Source organism: Phyllostomus discolor, chromosome 10 (assembly GCF_004126475.2).
Source record: "Phyllostomus discolor isolate MPI-MPIP mPhyDis1 chromosome 10, mPhyDis1.pri.v3, whole genome shotgun sequence".
NCBI lineage: Eukaryota > Metazoa > Chordata > Mammalia > Chiroptera > Phyllostomidae > Phyllostomus > Phyllostomus discolor.
Genome location: NC_040912.2, coordinates 64,640,728 through 64,660,228, shown reverse-complemented (window position 1 = coordinate 64,660,228; position 19,501 = coordinate 64,640,728). Strand labels below are relative to the sequence as shown.

The 19,501-nt window shown below is 36.1% G+C and overlaps 1 protein-coding gene across 1 annotated transcript in view; it reads right to left on the bottom strand.

Annotated features, from left to right (window-relative positions):
- The window catches only part of ST7 (suppression of tumorigenicity 7), a 317,157-nt gene that overhangs the window by 85,395 nt on the left and 212,261 nt on the right, over nt 1–19,501 (bottom strand). Inside the window, 6 exon segments of the mRNA XM_036010835.1 lie at nt 9,462–9,559; nt 11,735–11,889; nt 13,780–13,848; nt 15,891–15,966; nt 16,884–16,999; nt 17,629–17,683. Coding sequence (XP_035866728.1) covers nt 9,462–9,559; nt 11,735–11,889; nt 13,780–13,848; nt 15,891–15,966; nt 16,884–16,999; nt 17,629–17,683 — 569 coding nt within the window.

The following is a 19,501-nucleotide window of genomic DNA, read 5'->3' as shown; positions in this document are numbered from 1 at the left end:
ACAGAACCACAGAAATGGAGGGCACATGGAGGGTTAGCAGCAGGGGGGTGGGAGGAGGAGAGAGGGGGAAAAGGTATAGAGAATAAGTAGCATAGAATGTAGGTTGAAAATAGATAGGGGGAGAGCAAGAATAGTACGGGAAATGTAGAAACTAAAGAACTCATAAGTATGACACATGGACATGAACTAAAGGGGGAAATGTGGGTGGGAGGGGGGTACAGGGTGGAGGGGAAAGAAGGGGGGAAATGGGACAACTGTAATAGCATAATCAATAAAATATATTAAAAAAAAAAAAGAATTTTCCTCCTAAAAATCTTTACCTGTGCAGTAAGAGCAAAATATTTCTTTTGCAGAATATTTCCTAAAATGAATTTTAAAAACAATTTGGGGAGGGTATAATAGTTCTCTTTTTACAAATCATTGAATAATTAGGACATTTTTTTCCATGAACATAAGTAAGCAAAAATGCAAATCAATAGTCCTGAATGCTCCGAAGGCTTGGATTAGTCCCTGTGATGTACATTTCCTAAATTATGCTTTCTTTAGAAGTGCTCCTCTTCAAAAAATCATTTAAAAGGCATCCTCTTACTATTTATTAATACTCAACTAATTTCCAAAGGTCAATTGCTCACACCCATTAGGTCATCTCTAATGACCTAATAGGGATATGTCATGAACAACTATAATTTTCTAAATGAAACTCATTTAATTTACATTATTTAAAAAATAAATGTTACCCCTTCTAATGAAGGTAGAAAATCAATATAATTAAACCAGTAACAAACAAGTGTCATAATTAACAAGAAGCTGGGTACAGGTCACAAGTACAAAGTTGTAACTGGGAATTTGTATGCCATAGCTCTGACTCATCAATTCAAAAATTTTTTTACTATGTTTATCTACAAGATATTGTGTAGTGGGCTGGGGGTGGGGGAGACAAAAGAAATATAAATATCATATCAGCACTCTAGAAGCTCAAAATCTAATGAACTTCAATTATCCTTTTTTTTTTTTTAATCCTCACCCAAGGATATGTTTGAGCAGGGGAGAGAGAGATGTGAGAAACACCCAATCTGGAGTTCTTCTCAAATGCCCCAATCAGGGATCAAACCCTCGATTTAGGTATGTGCCCTGACCAGGGAGTGAGCCGCTACCTTTTGGGATACAGGATGACACTCCAACCAATTAAGCCACCTGGCTGGGACTCAATTATCCTTTTGTATGCTTTTAAAATTCAGCTCGAAAAAGCCTCTCTCTCTCTGTTCACTTACCTCTAATCTCTCCTTAATGAAGGGATCACATGAGTAAGTGATGTGAGACCAAAACGGAAGATAAGAATAATTGTGGATTGAGCACAGGCTGCAAACCAAAGCATCGCAGGTTCGATTCCCAGTCAGGGCACATGCCTGGGTTGCAGGGCACATGCCTGGGTTGCAGGCCACAGCCCCAGCACCTGCACATTGATGTTTCTCTCCCTCTCTCTCTCCCTCCCTCTCTCTCTAAAAATAAATAAATAAAATCTTTAAAAAAAAGAATTGTAAAAAAAGAGGTGAGAAGAAACAGTACTACATTATCTCAAAATTTATGTATTCTTTAGTGAGGGAGCCCTACAGAAGACGCTCAGATATTAAGCATCCCCATGAAAGCTTAGTTTTCATATGGAAAGTTGGGTAAGATACAAATCAACTCTTCAAAATCCTTACATGATCAGGTATGTATTTGCAGGAGCAAAGAAAAGGGGGTAAAAAAATATATGTTCTACTATAAGTGTTGGTTACTTCAGTGAGAAAGCATGGTAGGAGTGGAGAGGATATCATTAACTTCCCTCTTCTTTGATTTGTTACAATGAGTATAAATTATTTCTATAATTTAATAGGATACCCATGGCGTGTGTGAATTAAGTGAAATGGTCTGCATAAACTTTTCAATAAAGTGCCTGGCACTTGGTAATACTATGTTACTTACTGATGACAAAAACCAAAAACCCTCTAGTTTTAAACTAGGGAAAATGTTGAAAATACAGGAAGGACCCAAGCCTAAGGATGAGGTAACTGCAGTTTTACCAGGCTATTTTCACAAGTCATAAGGAAGAACGCAAGAAGGATGGTTAACAGTTATTATCTTTCAAAACCAGCTAGGCTGAGCATGGTTTTGACATGGTCAAAGAAATACAGAACATGCCTTCAGCTGGCCTGATATAGGTAGTGAAGTTTTGGAAAGAATGAAAGTATATACAGGGCATCTATATTGTGATTTTATATAGGATCTGGCGTTGTAGGTTGAATCATGTCCTCTAAAAAGATATATTGTCATCCTAAATGTTGGTGTCTATGAATGTGACCATGTTTAGAAATAGAGAGCCTTGTGGATATAATCAAGTTAAGATGAGGCCTTAAATCTAGTATGACTGGTGTTTTTTATGAAAACTTGGACACCGAAATACAGATACACAGGGAGAGCACCATGTGAAGACAGAGGCAGGGACTGGAGTAATGCACCTACAGGTCAAGGAATGCCAAGGATTAACTAAGAAAAGATTCTTTCCTAGAGCCTTCTGAGGAAGTATGCCTGCTCACATCTGGATTTTGCACTGCTGGTCCCCAGAATTGTGAAAGGACAAATTTCTGTTATTTAAGCCACCCAGTTTGTGGTACTTTCTTATTGTAGCCCTGGGAAATGAATACATATCACAGGTTGGTATTAAGCTAAAACTTTAGGTAGGTGGATTTTTTTTTCTTTGCTATCTGCTGCGCCTTCCTGTGTCTACCCCATTTTTAACCTTTTTACATCCACTATTTTGCTTTTTTGAAAGTGGTCTCAGCCATTACTTTTAAGTTTTATTTCTATCATGATAAAATAAGAATAACATGCTCATTTTAATAATTTCATGTTACATAAATTCATAAAGTAGAAATAATCTTACAGCTATAATCTTACTGCCATTTTCTCTATATATCAAGGTTTTTCCTCATATTTATACAGTGACTCTCAAAAGTACAGTGAGGAGGATTCCTAACACCTTTTCAGGGAATCCTTAGGTCAAAACTATTTGCATAATGTATTTTTTTACTTTTGCACTCTCCTCTTTTCATGAGTATACACAGGGGCACTCCCACAGGCCACATGTTGGCTGATACCACACTAGACTAAACGCAGAGCAGATAAGAAACTCCAGTTGTCTCCAAGTCAGCTGGACACTGAAAATATTTGCAAAAGTGACAAAACAATATCATTCTTCTCATAAACTTTTCTGCTTGAAAAAGTTGCTTTCAATAAAAATGTTATTTGTGTTAACATGTAACATTTCTAATTGTTATTTTGAAATAAATATTTTTAAAACTTGTTTCAGTTGAAAAATGATACACATGATAACTACCTGTGTAGTTAGATAAAGTGATAAGTATCAATAGATAAACCCACAAATACAAAAGTTTTGGTACTTAGTAATTTTTTAATGTTTTTTTTATTTACTGATTTTTAGAGAGGAGGAAGAGAGATACAGAGAAAGAGAGGGAGAGCTATCAACTTATTATTCCATTTATCTATGCATTCACTGGATGATTCTTCTATGTGCCCTGACTGGGGATTGAACCTGTAACCTTGATGTATTGGGACAATGCTTTAACCAGCTGAGTTACCTGGCCAGGTGAGTCCTTAGTAATTTTATTTTATTTTATTTTTATTTTTTTAATATATTTTATTGATTATGCTATTACAGTTGTCCCATTTTCCCCCCTTCACTCCCCTCCACCCTGCACACCCTTTCCCACCCACATTCCCCCTCTTTCGTTTATGTCCATTTGTTATAAGTTCTTTAGCTTCCACATTTCCCATACTATTCTTGCCCTCCCTGTCTATTTTCTACCTACCATCTATGCTACTAATTGTCTGTACCTTTTCCCCCTCTCTCCTCCTCCCACCCGCCTATTGCTAACCCTCCTTGTGATCTCCATTTCTGTGGTTCTGTTCCTGTTGTAGTTGTTTGCTTAGTTTCTTTTGGTTTTGTATTAGGTGTGGTTGTTAATAACTGTGAGTTTGCTGTCACTTTACTATACATGTTTTTTTATCTTCTTTTTCTTAGATAAGTCCCTTTAACATTTCATAAAATAAGGGCTTGGTGATGATGAACTCCTTTAACTTGACCTTATCTGAGAAGCACTTTATCTGCCCTTCCATTCTAAATGAAAGCTTTGCTGGAGGGAGCAATCTTGGATGTAGGTCCTTGCCTTTCATGACTTGGAATACTTCTTTCCAGCCCCTTCTTGCCTGCAAGGTCTCTTTTGAGAAATCAGCTGACAGTCTGATGGGAACTCCTTTACCCTCTCATTTTCTCTTATAGGATTCTCTCCTTCATTTTTACCTTGGGTAATGTAATTATGATGTGCCTTGGTGTGTTCCTTCTTGGGTCCAACTTCTTTGGGACTCTCTGAGCTTCCTGGACTTCCTGGAAGCCTATTTCCTTTGCCAGATTGGGGAAGTTCTCATTATTATTTGTTCAAATAACTTTTCCACTTATTGCTTTTTTTAATTGAAAAAATATATAATAAAAATATACCTAATATTTACACCTTTCCTTTTCACTTCACAGTATATTCTGGACAATTATGATAAGAAAAATAACACTAACTATTTACTATTAATGAAGTCCTGTGCCATGTGCTTTGCATGGATTATTCCATTTTATTACTGTATCAGCCCTATAAGATAGGTACTCAACTAGCACCCTGGGTACCTCTGATGTAGGTGACTGGTAGACCCCACTCTCAGAAACACTCACTAGCTATGTACAGGACCTACAACTTGAACAGGACCTATATTAAGGGTTGTTATGAGAAGTAATGAGTTTATATCTGTAACGCACTTAAAGCAGTGGTTAGGACACAGTAAACATTGTAATTTGTCAGCATTTAGATGGTATTTAAAACTCTGAGTCCAAATGTAGTCATCCAGGACTATAGATGGAGATAGAAAAGAAGGCTCAAGACTGGCCAGGGAATAATCCTAATTTTCAAGTCAGGAAGCTGAGGAAAATCTAACCAGGAACACTGAGATATTAGAAGAACTAAAAGAACATGGTTTCCTAAAATCAAGCAAATAAAATGTTTCTAGAAGGCAGTGATGATCTGTGTCAATCGAGAGGACAGGCTATTGAAAGAGGTAGTATTGCAGAAATAGAGTAAAACAATAATGAGAGGAAATAGAAGTCTGCAGAAAACTACAAAAAGGTGAGAAAACAGGTGAGAAAGTCTAAGAACCTATCTTCAACTTTCAAAAGAGTTGTAGATTTCAGGGAAGAGAGTCAGACAATGATCTGGAAGCATGCACAAGAAGCAAGGAAGACCACTACCCTGTATCACGCCTTCACATTCTCCTCTCTCTTTCCCCATTCCTTCAAACAGAGCCACACCAAAACCTTTTAGTTCATTTATTTTTCATACCTCAGGATACCTCTTCAGGGAATCCCATCTGAAATAAAACAGGCCCCCAAACCATCCTGGTCCCAGGTAAAGGGTTCCAGTAGAAACTAATCAAATCTAGGGATGCTTTACAGACTTGTTCCACAGTAGGGGGAGCTCAGACTACTAACAAATAGTGAATATAACGTGATGTCTGCCTTGAACAGATGTATCACTCAAGGATTTTCTAAACCACTGATTATTAAGAGGGAGCAATTTTGCCCCCAACTGGACAATGCCTGGAGATGGTTTTGATTGCCACAATGGGAAGCGAAAGGGGGCAGTTTGCTCCTGGCAGTGAGCAGGTGCCAGGGATTGTGCTAAACATCCTGCAATGCAAAGTATAGCTCTCCAAAACAAAGACTTATATAGTCCAAAATGTCAATAATGCTGAGACTCAGGAACCCTGCTCTAGACCTGAGACAAGAGGAGCTTTTGGTTTCTTTTATACAGGTAATCCCATCCATACCAGTTTACACCAGTTCTGATTGTGGCTAAGGGGCCAGACCAAACAGTCAGCCTTATGAATTCTATTCCAAGCCAGCTCAAATAGGCCAGGGTAAGATAGAGAAAAGCTTGAGGCTAGCTAAATGGTAAAAGTTAAAGAGAAAAAAGAAATCGTGCCATATATCAAATGTTAAAAAAGGCACAATTACCAAAAATGAGAACAAGCAAACTATTTCTAAATTTTAGAAAGCAGAAAATGCAACCCTTTTCACTTTAAATACTAACACCTTACAGTGAAGTTCAACAGGTAGCATGCTCTCTTAGACCTACTCACTGCCAAAATATTCCTTCAGTAAGGTGCTTTCATTTCCTTGATTGCAAAAGTAAGCTAATCAAAGTGAATTTTGTGGGGAAAACATCTTGGGAATTCAAAATAATTCATCTGTTACTTTAAAAAATGGGCAGCCATGAATCTTGACATTAAGGAACCTATGTGTTCTTACCTCATCAATATTTCACTTCCAGTATCAATGTTTTATTAGGCCTATAATCATCTATAGCTGGGATTTTCTTTCATTCTCTTTCAGGATATCTAACCAATTAAGTTCTCCCTTCCTTACGGGGTTCCCAAGAAAGTTTTTTAGAGAGTCTATTCTCTTGATGAATAGGGTTCGGACTCTGGCATTTCTATTTCCACTTTAAAAATCTGCTCTAGGAAAGTTTCAACCAATGCATATGGAAAGAGGATGGCTACGTCTTAATGAAAAATTACCATAGAATCTCCTGCCTAAAGGCTTTATCAGCATGCTGCCTGGAATCCACAGTGCTCTTTTATCAAAGGAAGCCTCCTCCCAGCAAGATGGTTTATGTGCATGTAGTTAAAGGAGTGAACCCTGCAGTGCAGTCCCTGTTTATACATGAACTCTGACCTAAGAAGAGTCAGACCCAACCAACAACTGTCTCCTTCAAGGCTGGGACCAATTGCAGTTTTAACAGAGAGAGAGATCCTCAAACTCCTCTTGTCCATTTAGGTGCCAGGAGTTTCTGAAGGAAAAAGCACTCAGAATATTTCTCTTCAAAACACATCTCCAGCATGTCAACAGTGTCTTTCACAGGACTGTTGTAACAGTAGGACCCACATTTAATGGATGCTCTACAAACCCAGTCAAAGGTTACATGTATTGATATTCTAATGATATGACAGACTTTTTAAGAAAAGTAAGCCAAGAAACAAACACATATACATACAGATACACACATACATAAATGTTTATACATATATGTAGAGAAAAAAAGAGACAGATGGCTTGACTGACTGATTCATTCAAGAAAAAGAAATCAGCAGTATGTCAAAATTAAGGTATACTAATATAAGAGAAAAATTGGGGGGAAACTGTAAGCATATCTACTATGTGCCATCTGTTTTCACATAATCACATTTCATCCTCCTCACCACTCCCTCTGTGTGCTTTTAGGTGAGAATCATTATGCACAATTAACTTAAGACAAATGAAAAGTCCGTAAGAGGGAAATAAGTTGCCCTGGGTAACAAAGCTAGTGAAGAGTAGAGCTATAAGATTCACATTCAGATTTTCTGACTCCCTGCCCAGCATTTATTCCACTGCAACCCAGACTTTCCCCTAAGATATGTATTTGGATTAGGTCAATAAATAGAATTGCAAGTATAAAATAATATTGAATAAAAATCAAACCATAATAAAGATGTATTGGTTTTGATCATGTGACAGTTTATATGTATATACTAAAAATGACATAATCAGAATTAAACTGATAGAAAAACCAATGGAATTCAAATTACCCAAGTTTGTTTTTCTCATAAAGTTGCTTAAGCATATAATATAGAAAATCACCAAAATCTGCTACTCCATGCATGCCTGTACCATACTAATTAAGGTTAAGAAAAGACAATAAATACAAAACACCAGTTAAAGGCTGAATGCAGCTTTGCCAGACTGGAACAGAGAAATACCCTGAACTTCATAAAATTCTCAGCTCTTTCAGAGCCAAAGGAACTGGAAAAATGTCTTTGCTATGTCAAGGTATGAAACTTCTGCAAGTTAAAAAGCTTGAAGACCAGGCCATGTCTCTGCAGAAATCTTTTATTAAAATTAGCTCATATTTTATAAAACATTAAATTCTTCCATCAACCAGAAGAATTTAATCCTGAGAGATCCCCTTTGCTGTGTATCTGTCACCTTCAGTAAAATAAAATTACTTCAGAATCCTCTTCCTTTTGTCCTTATCCTCAGGTCTGGAGACGATATTGCTGTTGTATATGGAGTAGCCAGAATGCAGCATGTGTCTCACTCCGGCCTTTACACGATGCTACACTTGCAGAAATAACTAGGAGTGGGCCTGTAGTACAGGCCCTGCCTCCACAGAGTGACTGAGAATTGCATGAATCACTGACCTTCCAGAGACAAACTGAGAAGACTCACTAAGTCTACACAGTCCTGTTCTCAAATCCAAAAGCTGAGAATTAGACAAGATGCCACTTTTATCTTGTCCCTTGGTTCTTCCATTTTTACAGTGAACAGGTGTACCTAGTCTCCTAATCCAGGAAGACAGCAGAAGAATGAATTGCTGAACAAGGTTTTCTGAGATGGTTTTTAAAAAGAAAATAGCTTATAAATACAATTCACACTGGCTTCAGTATCTTTAGAAAAAAGTATTTCTTATTTAAAAAAGGTGTAGAAGTAAAAGTTCCTCAACTGGTCTCCCTTAAAACCACTGTTTTGATTTTCACCTCCCTTGTTCTCTTTCATTTTAAAACTCTCTTTCTTATACTGATACTACTACTAATAAAGTATCCTGATTTGAGAACATAGGAAAATGCCCGAAATGGCTACAATAAAATCAGATCACATTATTTATCTTTAAAATAATTTTTAAATATGTTTATTGATTTTAAAGAGAGAGGAAAGGAGAGAGAGAAAGAGAAACATCAGTTGGTTGACTCCCATATACACCCTGACCAGGAATTGAACCCACAACCTAGGTTATGTGCTCTGATGGGGAATTAAACCGCCAACCTTTTGCTATATTGGATGATGCTCCAATCGACTCAGCCACACTGGCCAGGGCAATATTATTCTATTTGAGGGTAGCAAATTGACCCACAGTTTATTCAAGTCTTACTAACAACTACACGAAAAAAGTCAGTCAGCTAAAATGGCTGATCTTATCCTTGGCTTCTAGCTACAGACTCAAAAGTTGAGTAGAGACATTTATTAAGATTTCTTTAATATGCCAGTCACTCTATTAAAAATTTTGTATGTATTATCTCACTAAAGCTTTGCAACAATTCCTAGTAGTTATTATTATTGTTGTATTGTTATTCTTATCCTTATTTTACAGATGAGGAAACAGGGCACAAATAAGTTGAATAACTTGACCAAATCACTCATCTAGTACTTTGGGAGCTAGAGCTGTACCCTAAATAATGTGGAATGCCCATGGGACCATCACACCATCCCTGGTCCTCCTTCTCTAAGTCAGGTTCATTGCTACTGTTCCCAAACATAAATTCAAACTCACATCTCTCATCATTTTCACTGCTTCTCTGGTCCTCCCGAGTCTTCTGGCACACATTGCTAGCCTTCTTTTGATATAGACCAAGACATTGGTGTCTCGTCCTGAAAAGGAAGATACAGAACACCAAATTAAAAGAAAAATAGAAAGAAAACCAAGAGCTTTCAGCTGATCAGCAAGAAAAAATACAGAGATCCATTTGCCATGCCCTTAATGTAAAACCCCAGAGAAAACAGACTGCTCCTTTGTTTTACCTTACTTCCAGGAGTACTGACAGCTTTGCTAATAGAATGCACGCAGAGTAAAGTCAAAGTACTTAGACTTCCAAAGGGCAAATCATGTGATTGATTCTCTAATCCATGCTTTTCAGTTAGTATGTTGAATATTTGGTAAATAAAATCATCTGCCACAAAGTGCTGGGAAAGTGAACATACCCACATTGTATGTGGTTTACGAGCAAGAATTCGACATTCTTCAAGTGTGCATGCTTTTGGTGAAGATGCAAGAGGTGAATCTCAGGTTGCATCCTGATGAACTATTTTTTTCCTTCTTGACATTATGCCTGGAGAAGCCTCATCTTGAACTTCTGTTTTATATTATTCTTTCCCAAACACTAGTGACATCATAATCATCTCCAGGTCCCAAAAGCAGTTGATTTTAGATGGCAATGTAACACATTCCAGATATGACAATAGAGTATGTAACAAAATGAAAAACTATCCTAGTATTAGAGAAAACACTGACAAGCTAAATAGGTATAATAACAGTCACCAAAATGGCTCTTAAAAACTACATTAACAACTTCTTGCCTTAATCTTTTATTTAATTATGTCTTTTTGGGTATGTTTCCAGACCAATGAGAACATGCATGTGCTTAATCCTCAATAAAATTACCATGTTTGAGAAAAGTATGACACACCTGTTATAGATTAAGTATATGTATAATATGCAGCTATTAAAAGATGTTAAGACTGAAGCCCTAACATTTCAAGTTTTAAACAATGAGAACAAGATGCATGCTGAAAATCTGCCAAGTACCTACAAATTATTTTAAACATGTGATTATATTTCTTGGATATATTTAAGCAAGAGGTTGAAAAGATTTAATTTACAGAAGAAAAGAAATAAAGAAAATTTCTTAAGTTATACTGTAGGTTATATAATTTTATATATTAATCTTCATTTAGTTCACAAAATAGACTTTTACTAATATGTCAGAATATACTGTTATACATATTTTTTAAAGCAAGATACAGATGGTGATTAGAGACTTAACATATGCTTACTGCAAAGTAAAAATAAAACTTGTGTATTAAATATGTTGTGTGGACCTATTCATGTATACACAGGCCATGAAAATATTTTGCTGTACCCTAGTCATAGGGAGTAACACATTCAGTTTCTGCACCAAATCCAAGTTTAACACTAAAATTTACTTTTATAATCTTAAATATGAAGGAGATCCACTCTTACTCTCCAAGTGGTGGGAGGCAGAAACGAAGTGAGAGAAATTCTACCTTAAGGAAACAACCCAAAGTTAGGTTGGGTGATAAAAATACTCCCTTTCATAAGGATTGCTAAATTTCTGTTGAACACCAACAAAGTGACAAATCTGGGGGCTAGAGGAATTCCAGAAATGATTTTGCTGTCTTGTTTTTATACCATTACTCAAAATCACTGACTCTCAGTTTACTCTACTGAAGTTAAAGATGTTGTTTTAAACTTATATTAAATAAAAGAAGTCATCATTTTTAATGTAAAAGAGATAAATTAGGAACTCATGGCTCTTTCTCTCTGGAAGTCAACATCAATACTTCCTAAATAAGAGTTGACAATCACAAATAACTGTTATATTCCTAATGGCCCTATTTCAACCCATGCTGTAGAAGACCCATAAAATAAAGCCTTAGATAACATCAACACTAATTTAAGTCTTATTTCCCAGTTAGTACTTGAAATTATGGGGCAGAGAAGCAACTGATAAACAGAAATATGGAAGAATTTTGGGGAGAAAAAGGTTACCACTAATGGTTATTATAATTTATTTTTGGAATTAGAAATCTATGGGAAGAAAAGAGAATCTGAACATTAATTTGAACAGTAATGAAGCTATAAGATAATTATATATTATGTTCTCATGGGAAGGAAAAAATAAAAACAAAGAAAGGCAAAACCAGGTTTTATTCCCATCTAGGAGAATCATATTTTGAACTGGCTTAAAAATTTGCTCTGATTAATCACTTCTGATCCCCAACACCTCAACCTGGAGGAAACCTTACTATGTTGGGCTTCATACTGGGATCCATGATGCTGTAGCTGCTGAGAACGACGGTAACAGCCATCTCCAGCCTTCAGGGCCTGTTTAAACAGCTTTTCTGCTTCAGCAATGGTTGTTGCTTCCTCTTCAGCCAAGAGAATATAAGCAGTTGCACACCTGTCCATTCAGATAATAGCCACCATTAATTACAAATTCAAGGACATGTAATGGCTGTAGGAGTGCATGCAGAGGGCAAGGAGTTAACATCAAAACATGCAGAGTAGCCAACTGGTTCATGCACCCATTTGTAGTTGTTGACACAAAGTAATGGTACAAAAGAAATGTCTGTATTTTAGCTTGAGAGGTGGGAAGCAAAGTGTGAGGAAGATGCGGCTCACATGTGGATTCTGCCCCTTATTAGTGTGTCGCTTTGGGAAAGTTGTTATTACTCTGCCTCCCTTATGGATAACAACATGGAATCTATTTATTCATAGTGTTGTGCAGGTTAGGTAACGTGATGCATGTAAAGTGCTCAGTACAGTAGCTAGCATGTGGTACATGCCAGTAAATGACAACTATCAGTGGTGATGATACTAGCTATTATTAAACATCTCCTCCCAACACTCAAAACTAGAGGTAATATATAAGTTTACTTCAGTTTACTAAACATAGAGTCTCTATTCTCAAACACAGGTCCAGTAATCAAGTTAGTTACACATTGAAGAAAACAGTGCTTCAACATCTCATTACAGTTAGCACTGATTTTCTATGTCACAGAACTCTAGAACCTGCAAGCAGTATCCTTTCTAAAGAACTTAAAATCTGATTCAGCTTCAGTAGCAAATAAGAGTTCAATCTCATTCATGCCTTTAACAATAATAGCTACCACTTGTTGCTTAGTATATATTAAGCACTGTAGCAGGCCCTTAACATACATTGTGTCACTTAATCCTTTCAATAACCCCCTAAGGTAGGAAGCCAGAAAGGATAAGCAGTTTACTAATGAACAAGGGAAGCACTTGGAAACTGAAACCTTCCAAATCATTTAAGAACAACCCAACTTCCAAAGAAAGGGAATGTAATAGAGAAAGGCTGAGGCCGGAGCAGACAACACATGTCCTAGTCTGCACAGATCCCTTTGGTTTCCTTCTTCTCCGCTGTCTCTCTTGTGGTTATTTCCCTACTTAACAGAACCTCCATCAGACCACAAGAGAGAAAATAAACATAAAGTAAAACCAATGTTACTTTTACTATTCATAAACTGCAGGAGCGAGCTAGAAAAAGGAAGTTGAACCATGGCTAATGTGAGGTTTGAGGTTACTAGTTAATCTTAGCTTTGAGGAGGGGTCTTGTAAGTTCTTTAGCCAGTCCATGCAGTTTCAGGCAGGACTGATCAATGGAGCTTAAACTGAATGTGATGAAGTAGGGAGAAAAATGTCCAGAAAAAAAAAGCTGTAAGCCAATTACTATGGAGGGCAGTAGATATGACTTGAAAAGAACAATAATGATGCTGAAACTGCCCAGTAATTCACTAGAGAAAATAACTGGGACAGGCATCAGGAAGCAATACTTAAGTCTTCAGATACTGACATATAAATATAGGTCAAGGGTAATGAAGTGAAAATCGAGATTGTAATACTGAGTGGCAGATTCAGTATCTGATAAATTAGCTATAAGATTATGGTTGGTGGGCTGGAAACTCAGACAGGTTGGGGCTACTTTGTTTGCTTGGTCATTTATATTTCAAATAGTATCTTAGGAGGAGAGGCAGAGTAGCACTACTGGCCAAGAAAATATACATCTATGTGGGAATTCATGAGTCTGGAGTAGAAGCATGCTAAAAGCTTGTGAGTGAAGGAGAAAGGAAAGAGTAGTAGAAGTGCTAATGGTTGGGGAGTACAGAACAGACTACTCAGCTCGATGAAAGATATAGATGACGCATCCTTGTCACAACACAATACACATACAGAAGCAAGAAAGTGTGGTGATGGGGGTGTTGACCATCCAGATATCTGCTAGAAGTCTCATTTGGTTAGAAGTAGGGAACCCGACAGGTTCTTGACTTACTTTGGTAACAATTTTATCTCCCAGATGGTAGAGGAAGCAATTAGGGGAACTTCAACTCTGGACCTAATTCTGACCAAGAAGAAAAAAATAGTTGGTGAAATGAAAATTGATAGGAACTTTCAGAGAGAGTTACTTGTCATTTTGGAGTTTGGGGTAATCAAAGAGGGTAAGGTGAACTTCAAAAAATTCAAAGAAAAGAGGCATGATTCAATGGCATGAGACTCAGAAGGAAATATGGTTTAAGAAGGTTGGGTAGCTTTCAGATATCCAACTGTAACTGCAATCACTATGATCCTCTTGGGAAGAAAAGAAGGGTGACAATTAAGTACCCAATATGGCTGCACAGAGATCTCTCAACAGGTCAGATTTTAAAGGACATGTAAAAAAAGATGGAAAGAGGGCATGTAATGAAGGACTATAAAAGAGTGAAATGGGCTTATAAGAATAATGTCAGGAGAGCTAAAATGCCAAATTAGCTTAAGCTTACAAAACAAAATAAAGACAAAACAAAACAAAATGCTAAAAGACACAATTTATTCCCTGTTTTTAAATTATGTGTAAGGCTCTCTCACCACCCCCATTTCCCCCAAATTATCACAAAAATAAACAAAAAAGACAAACAACACAACAACAACATCAAAACAAGGAAAGTTTATAGTTAGTGGCAGCAAATAAAGAGAAAGCACAACTTTCTAATTCCTATTTTGTTCCTGGCTTCTCCATCAAGGAGAATGATTGTCAGACTGAAAAAGGGAGAAGAAATTAACTCTAAAATGGGTATAAAGATGTAAGATAGCAAATAACTGGTCTATACTAAATGAACTACTATACTGGGATAGGCAACTCCCAGGAAGCCAAAAAACATAAGCAGGCCAAGAAACTGCTCTGTGCGGACAGTTAAGGACTCACAAAGAATGGAGAGGTACTAGAAGATGAGATGACAAATGTAGTATAAATGTTCAAAAAGGGGAAGAGGCAGACTTCCCAAACTACAGAACAGTGATTTGGAAAGATATTCTAAAGGATTATTAAGTCTCCAAGCATTTTAAAAAGAAAGTGAACACCGGAGCTAGCTTAACACTAAGACTAAACAAATCAGTTTGTGCTAGCTTAGTTTACTCTAATAGATTTACTGTCCATTAAAGAACCATAGCTAAAACCTAAGATCAAAATGGAGAAATGTGGGCTGAATAATAGTGTAGCTGGTGGCTTAGTAATTAATTGAACAATACCAAAGGATAATAATTCATGAAGACATGAAACTTGAGGGTGGTTTTTATATGGCACGTCAGAGGGATCTACCCCTGACCCTGATATTTTTATCAGAAACATGGATGACACATAGAAGACAAGCACATCAATTTTGCAGATGACAAGTAATTAGAAAATAAATATGTTGCATGACAGAATCAGAAACCAAATAGATTAGTAGGCTATAATGGCAGGATCTTCAACTCTCAAAGAATATTTTTTCTGAGACCACTGAAGAAGATTCCGTAACCTTCTTCAGAAAAAAAATCATAAAATAGTTTAACAATGACCACTTGGCAGGGAGAGTGTCGAGGTGATTCAAGTACCAGATGGGTGGCTGAGCTAAATGACCTTTAAGGTCTCTGCCAACCCTGAGCTTTTATGACTCCAACTTTAAGAGTCTTTCTAATTTTCTGAGATTGCCAGATTTCCCAGTCTTCCTTGGTAACCCATAGATATTTCACAACACTAAGCACAGCATTTCCTCTTATCTTTGCCTTGATCTTGAAATATTTTTAAAGTGTAAATATTTTCACCTTAGGATTTTACTGTTTTTCCCACTAGAAGAAGTTCTGTCTTGAAAATGTGATGGCACAGATGAGCATTCTGTATCCATAATTATTTCCACAAAATGTTTTAGATATTTAAAGAACTGCATTTTAGGGTTAGAGCAAACCACTGAACTGCTCTCTAAAATGACTAACACCACCTTCACAAAAAGTTTTTATAAATTAATGTCCCCTCTAATAATCCTCAAGTTCAAATACATAGTTTAATATCAGTATCCCATCAATGGCAACTGAATACATTCAGCAAAGAGTAAGATTTCCTTTTTAAAAGCAAAGTCTTCCCCCACTTACTCATTTATCTCTAAGGCTTCATGAGCTGCAGAAATCCTAGCTTGAGGGTTTCTCTCTCTCCAGGCTTTTTGCATTACTATTTTAGAAAAAGAGGGAAAAAGCAAGTCAATCAATACAGGACAATAGCTCAACTAGTAGCTTTAGGTTCAGATTACAAGGGAATACTTCACTTAACAAAAACTTCAGCCCAGCCCAAACCTGCAAAGTCACCCAAATACATGATAAACTTGCTATCCCACTGTCCTTCAATTGCTGATATCCAATCTTTCTTGTACTCACAAAACAATAGATCTAAATCTTATAGACTAATTCATAGTCTATAATCTTAGAGATAATCCTAAGATTTCTTAATCGAGAAAAGGCACTCTAATAGAGATTTAATATTTCTTTTGCTCATTAATGTTATTTGTTGTTAAAATATATATATTATTTTAACACATTTTTAGATGGCATTGCTACTAATCTCTTCCTTCTACTTAGACACAATATAATTTTATTGGTCACTCCCCCAAACACCAGCTACAGGCTCTGGATATGGGAACATTTTATTTTATTTTATTAAAGACTTTATTTATTTATTTTAGAGGGAAAGGAGGGAGAAAGAGAAGAAAAACATCAAAACATCCCCTCATGCACCCCCAACTGGGGACGTGGCTGGCAACCCAGTCATGTGCCCTGACTGGGAATCGGACTGGCAACATTTCGGTTTTCCAGGACAACACCCAAACCACTGAGCAACACCAGTCAGGGCAAACTTCAGTATTTTTTTAAATAATACTTTAAATTATAATGAGGGGACTAATTTCTACATCACTACTTCATTGTGATTAAAGCCTTTATTTAGGTATCAGAATTCTGGTTTTATAGTCAATGTCCAATTTAATTTTTATTTGTTGGAGTTTTTATAAAGCAGATATTCTAAAAGTAGCCTTGCTGTTTAAAACAGACCAAAAAGCCCTCCCACCTAGCAACTAACTAAAGGATTTTCCATACTTGCATCTGCAGGACGCAGATGGTCTGAGTCACAAGTAAAGAATGTCTGGTGATCCTGAGCAGAGAGATTCATGTCATAGTAAGTCAGAGGTTCTCGTCCTGTCACCCAAGTATACCTGTGAAGGGGGAATAAAATGGTCAGACACCTATGAGAGAGGAAAGAAAGACCTATACAATATTAAGCTGCATCAAGTTGAACTATAAAGCATTAATCAAGGACTAAAACAGATTTGCCAATGAATAAAAAATATTTTTTAATCATCTTATTCTTCCTTTAGGAAATACATCAGTAGGAAAGAAATAAACATTTCCCCATATTTGTATCAAAGTTTCACTAGCACTAGCTAATGAAAACCTTTCCTAATTAGTATTATCAACAGACATTTCCGAAAAGCTATAATTCTCACTTGCCTAATTACTCTGCAAAATTAAATTTCAACATCACTTCTGTGGCATCTTTATAACCATGTTCCAGGTAAGCTTCAAAATATTTTGACTGTATAATATATAATGAAAAGAATAACGATAACAGAAAATTTCCAAAAACTACATATTTTTGTACATTTTCCCAATTTCAGTGCTAAGATATTGATAAAACAGAAAAGTCAAAACATTTGAGGATATATCAAAAAATGGAAGCACTAAATAAACACTTACAATGACCCCTAAATGAACCAGCAAAAACATTTTGTTGTCTTTGCTCTCTGAACTACTCATTTGTTTCCCAAGCTGTCAAAATGCTTACCGATTATATTCAGCTCCCCGAAATAAATTTAGTGGATTTCGCCATACTTTGCATTCTGAAACAAAGAGAAATATGAAAATGTTACACATAGTTCAGAGACACTACAGCTACAAGCTAATTAATTCAGCAAAACACCCTTCCTGGCCACTTGATAAGATAATTTTATTCTCTATCCTCTACATGAAAAGCAATGTGGAAAATTTCAGGAAATGTAGCTCAGGCACCAGGAGTTTGGAAAGTTTCGCCTAATCTCTCTGGGCCCAAGTTTCCTCATTTACTAAATCAAGGTATGTGCCAAAATCAGCTAGTTCATTACCTCTACAATCATTTTAAGAAGTGTAAACAGATTCTATAAGTTTGCTTCTAAAATTTTAAGTAGAAGTAAAACTACTTTCGATTACTGTAAAATTTACCTTACAACAACTTTACATATGACAAGCTAAACTTAAAACTCAATGGTATATATTAAAAGAGCCTTAGATTTTAAATTAGGATCTATGTTAATATTGATTTTGTGATAATTCACCAAAGTGCTTTTTAGAATGCCATAAAGGAGTAATAGGAAAATTAATACAGTTAACATTATTGTTCGGGGAAATGCTATGAAAATAAATGGTTTCAAAGCAATTAATATTGCTCACTTATACTGATACATTATTAATAATCATACTAATATCATAATGTTAGCAGGTACTAACAGATTATACATCTTTGTTATATAAGAATCACAGAAATTTAGAACCACAGAACCTTAAGTTAGAAAAATCAATCATTACTTTTTAGGATTGTGTAATAGTATATGTATGACTAAAATGCTACAATTCTATTAAGACAGCCTACGATTAAGATTTTCTACTGATTCAGAGTACTACATTTCTTTGGATGAACAATGTTTTATTAGAAAATAAAATTAGGTAACAATACTTAAAACATCTGTATGTGTGTCATCAGCCAAAAAAACACCCCTAAAGACATATACACATAAAAGTGAGCCATTATTGTAAAAATCAAAGGAGCATTAAAAACCATGGGTGAGACATTAAGATTCTACGTTCAGTGTATTATATTCAATATCTATTCTTTCACCCACCTACCCACCCACCCATCCATCCATCCATCCAACTATCCACCCAATGAGCACTGAGCAACCAATGGGGGACACAAACAAGTAAACTATTATTATAATACAGTATGAAAATAAAGACCATAAAGTACTATGAAAACACTGCATAATCACAATAAATTGTTGTTAAAATAGTGAATAAAGGATGTACACATAACAGGAAGACATGTTTTTTTAAAAGACATAAATTTACCTTTAAATTAGGAAAACACCTCACTGAAAATTTGCTCAATCTTTATAAACTATGGCCCTAAATTTTCAGTTACTTAGCTTGTCATTTAGGAAATGATCTTTCTTTGGTTCAGCATCTTTAAGTTTTATTCTTTTTTAAGTGTATTTTATTGCTTATGCTACTACAGTTGTCCCATTTTATTTCTCCCCTTCCTCCCCCTCCACCCTGCACCCCACCTCCCTTCAACTTTCCTCCCCCTTAGTTCATGTCCATGGATCATACATGCAAGTTCTTTGGCTTCTCCACTTCCTATACTATTCTTAACCCCCTCTATTTTATACCTACCATTTATGCTTCTTAATCCCTGTAACTTTTCCCCTATCCTGCCCTCTCCTCTTCCCCTCCCCACTGATAACCCCCATGTGATCTCTATTTCTGTGAATCTCTTCCTGTTCTAGTTGTTTGCTTAGTTTTTGTTTTTTAGATTCATTTGTTGACAGTTGTGACTTTATTGTCATTTTACTGTTCATAGTTTGGATCTTGTTTTTCTTAGATAAATCCTTTTAACACTTAATATA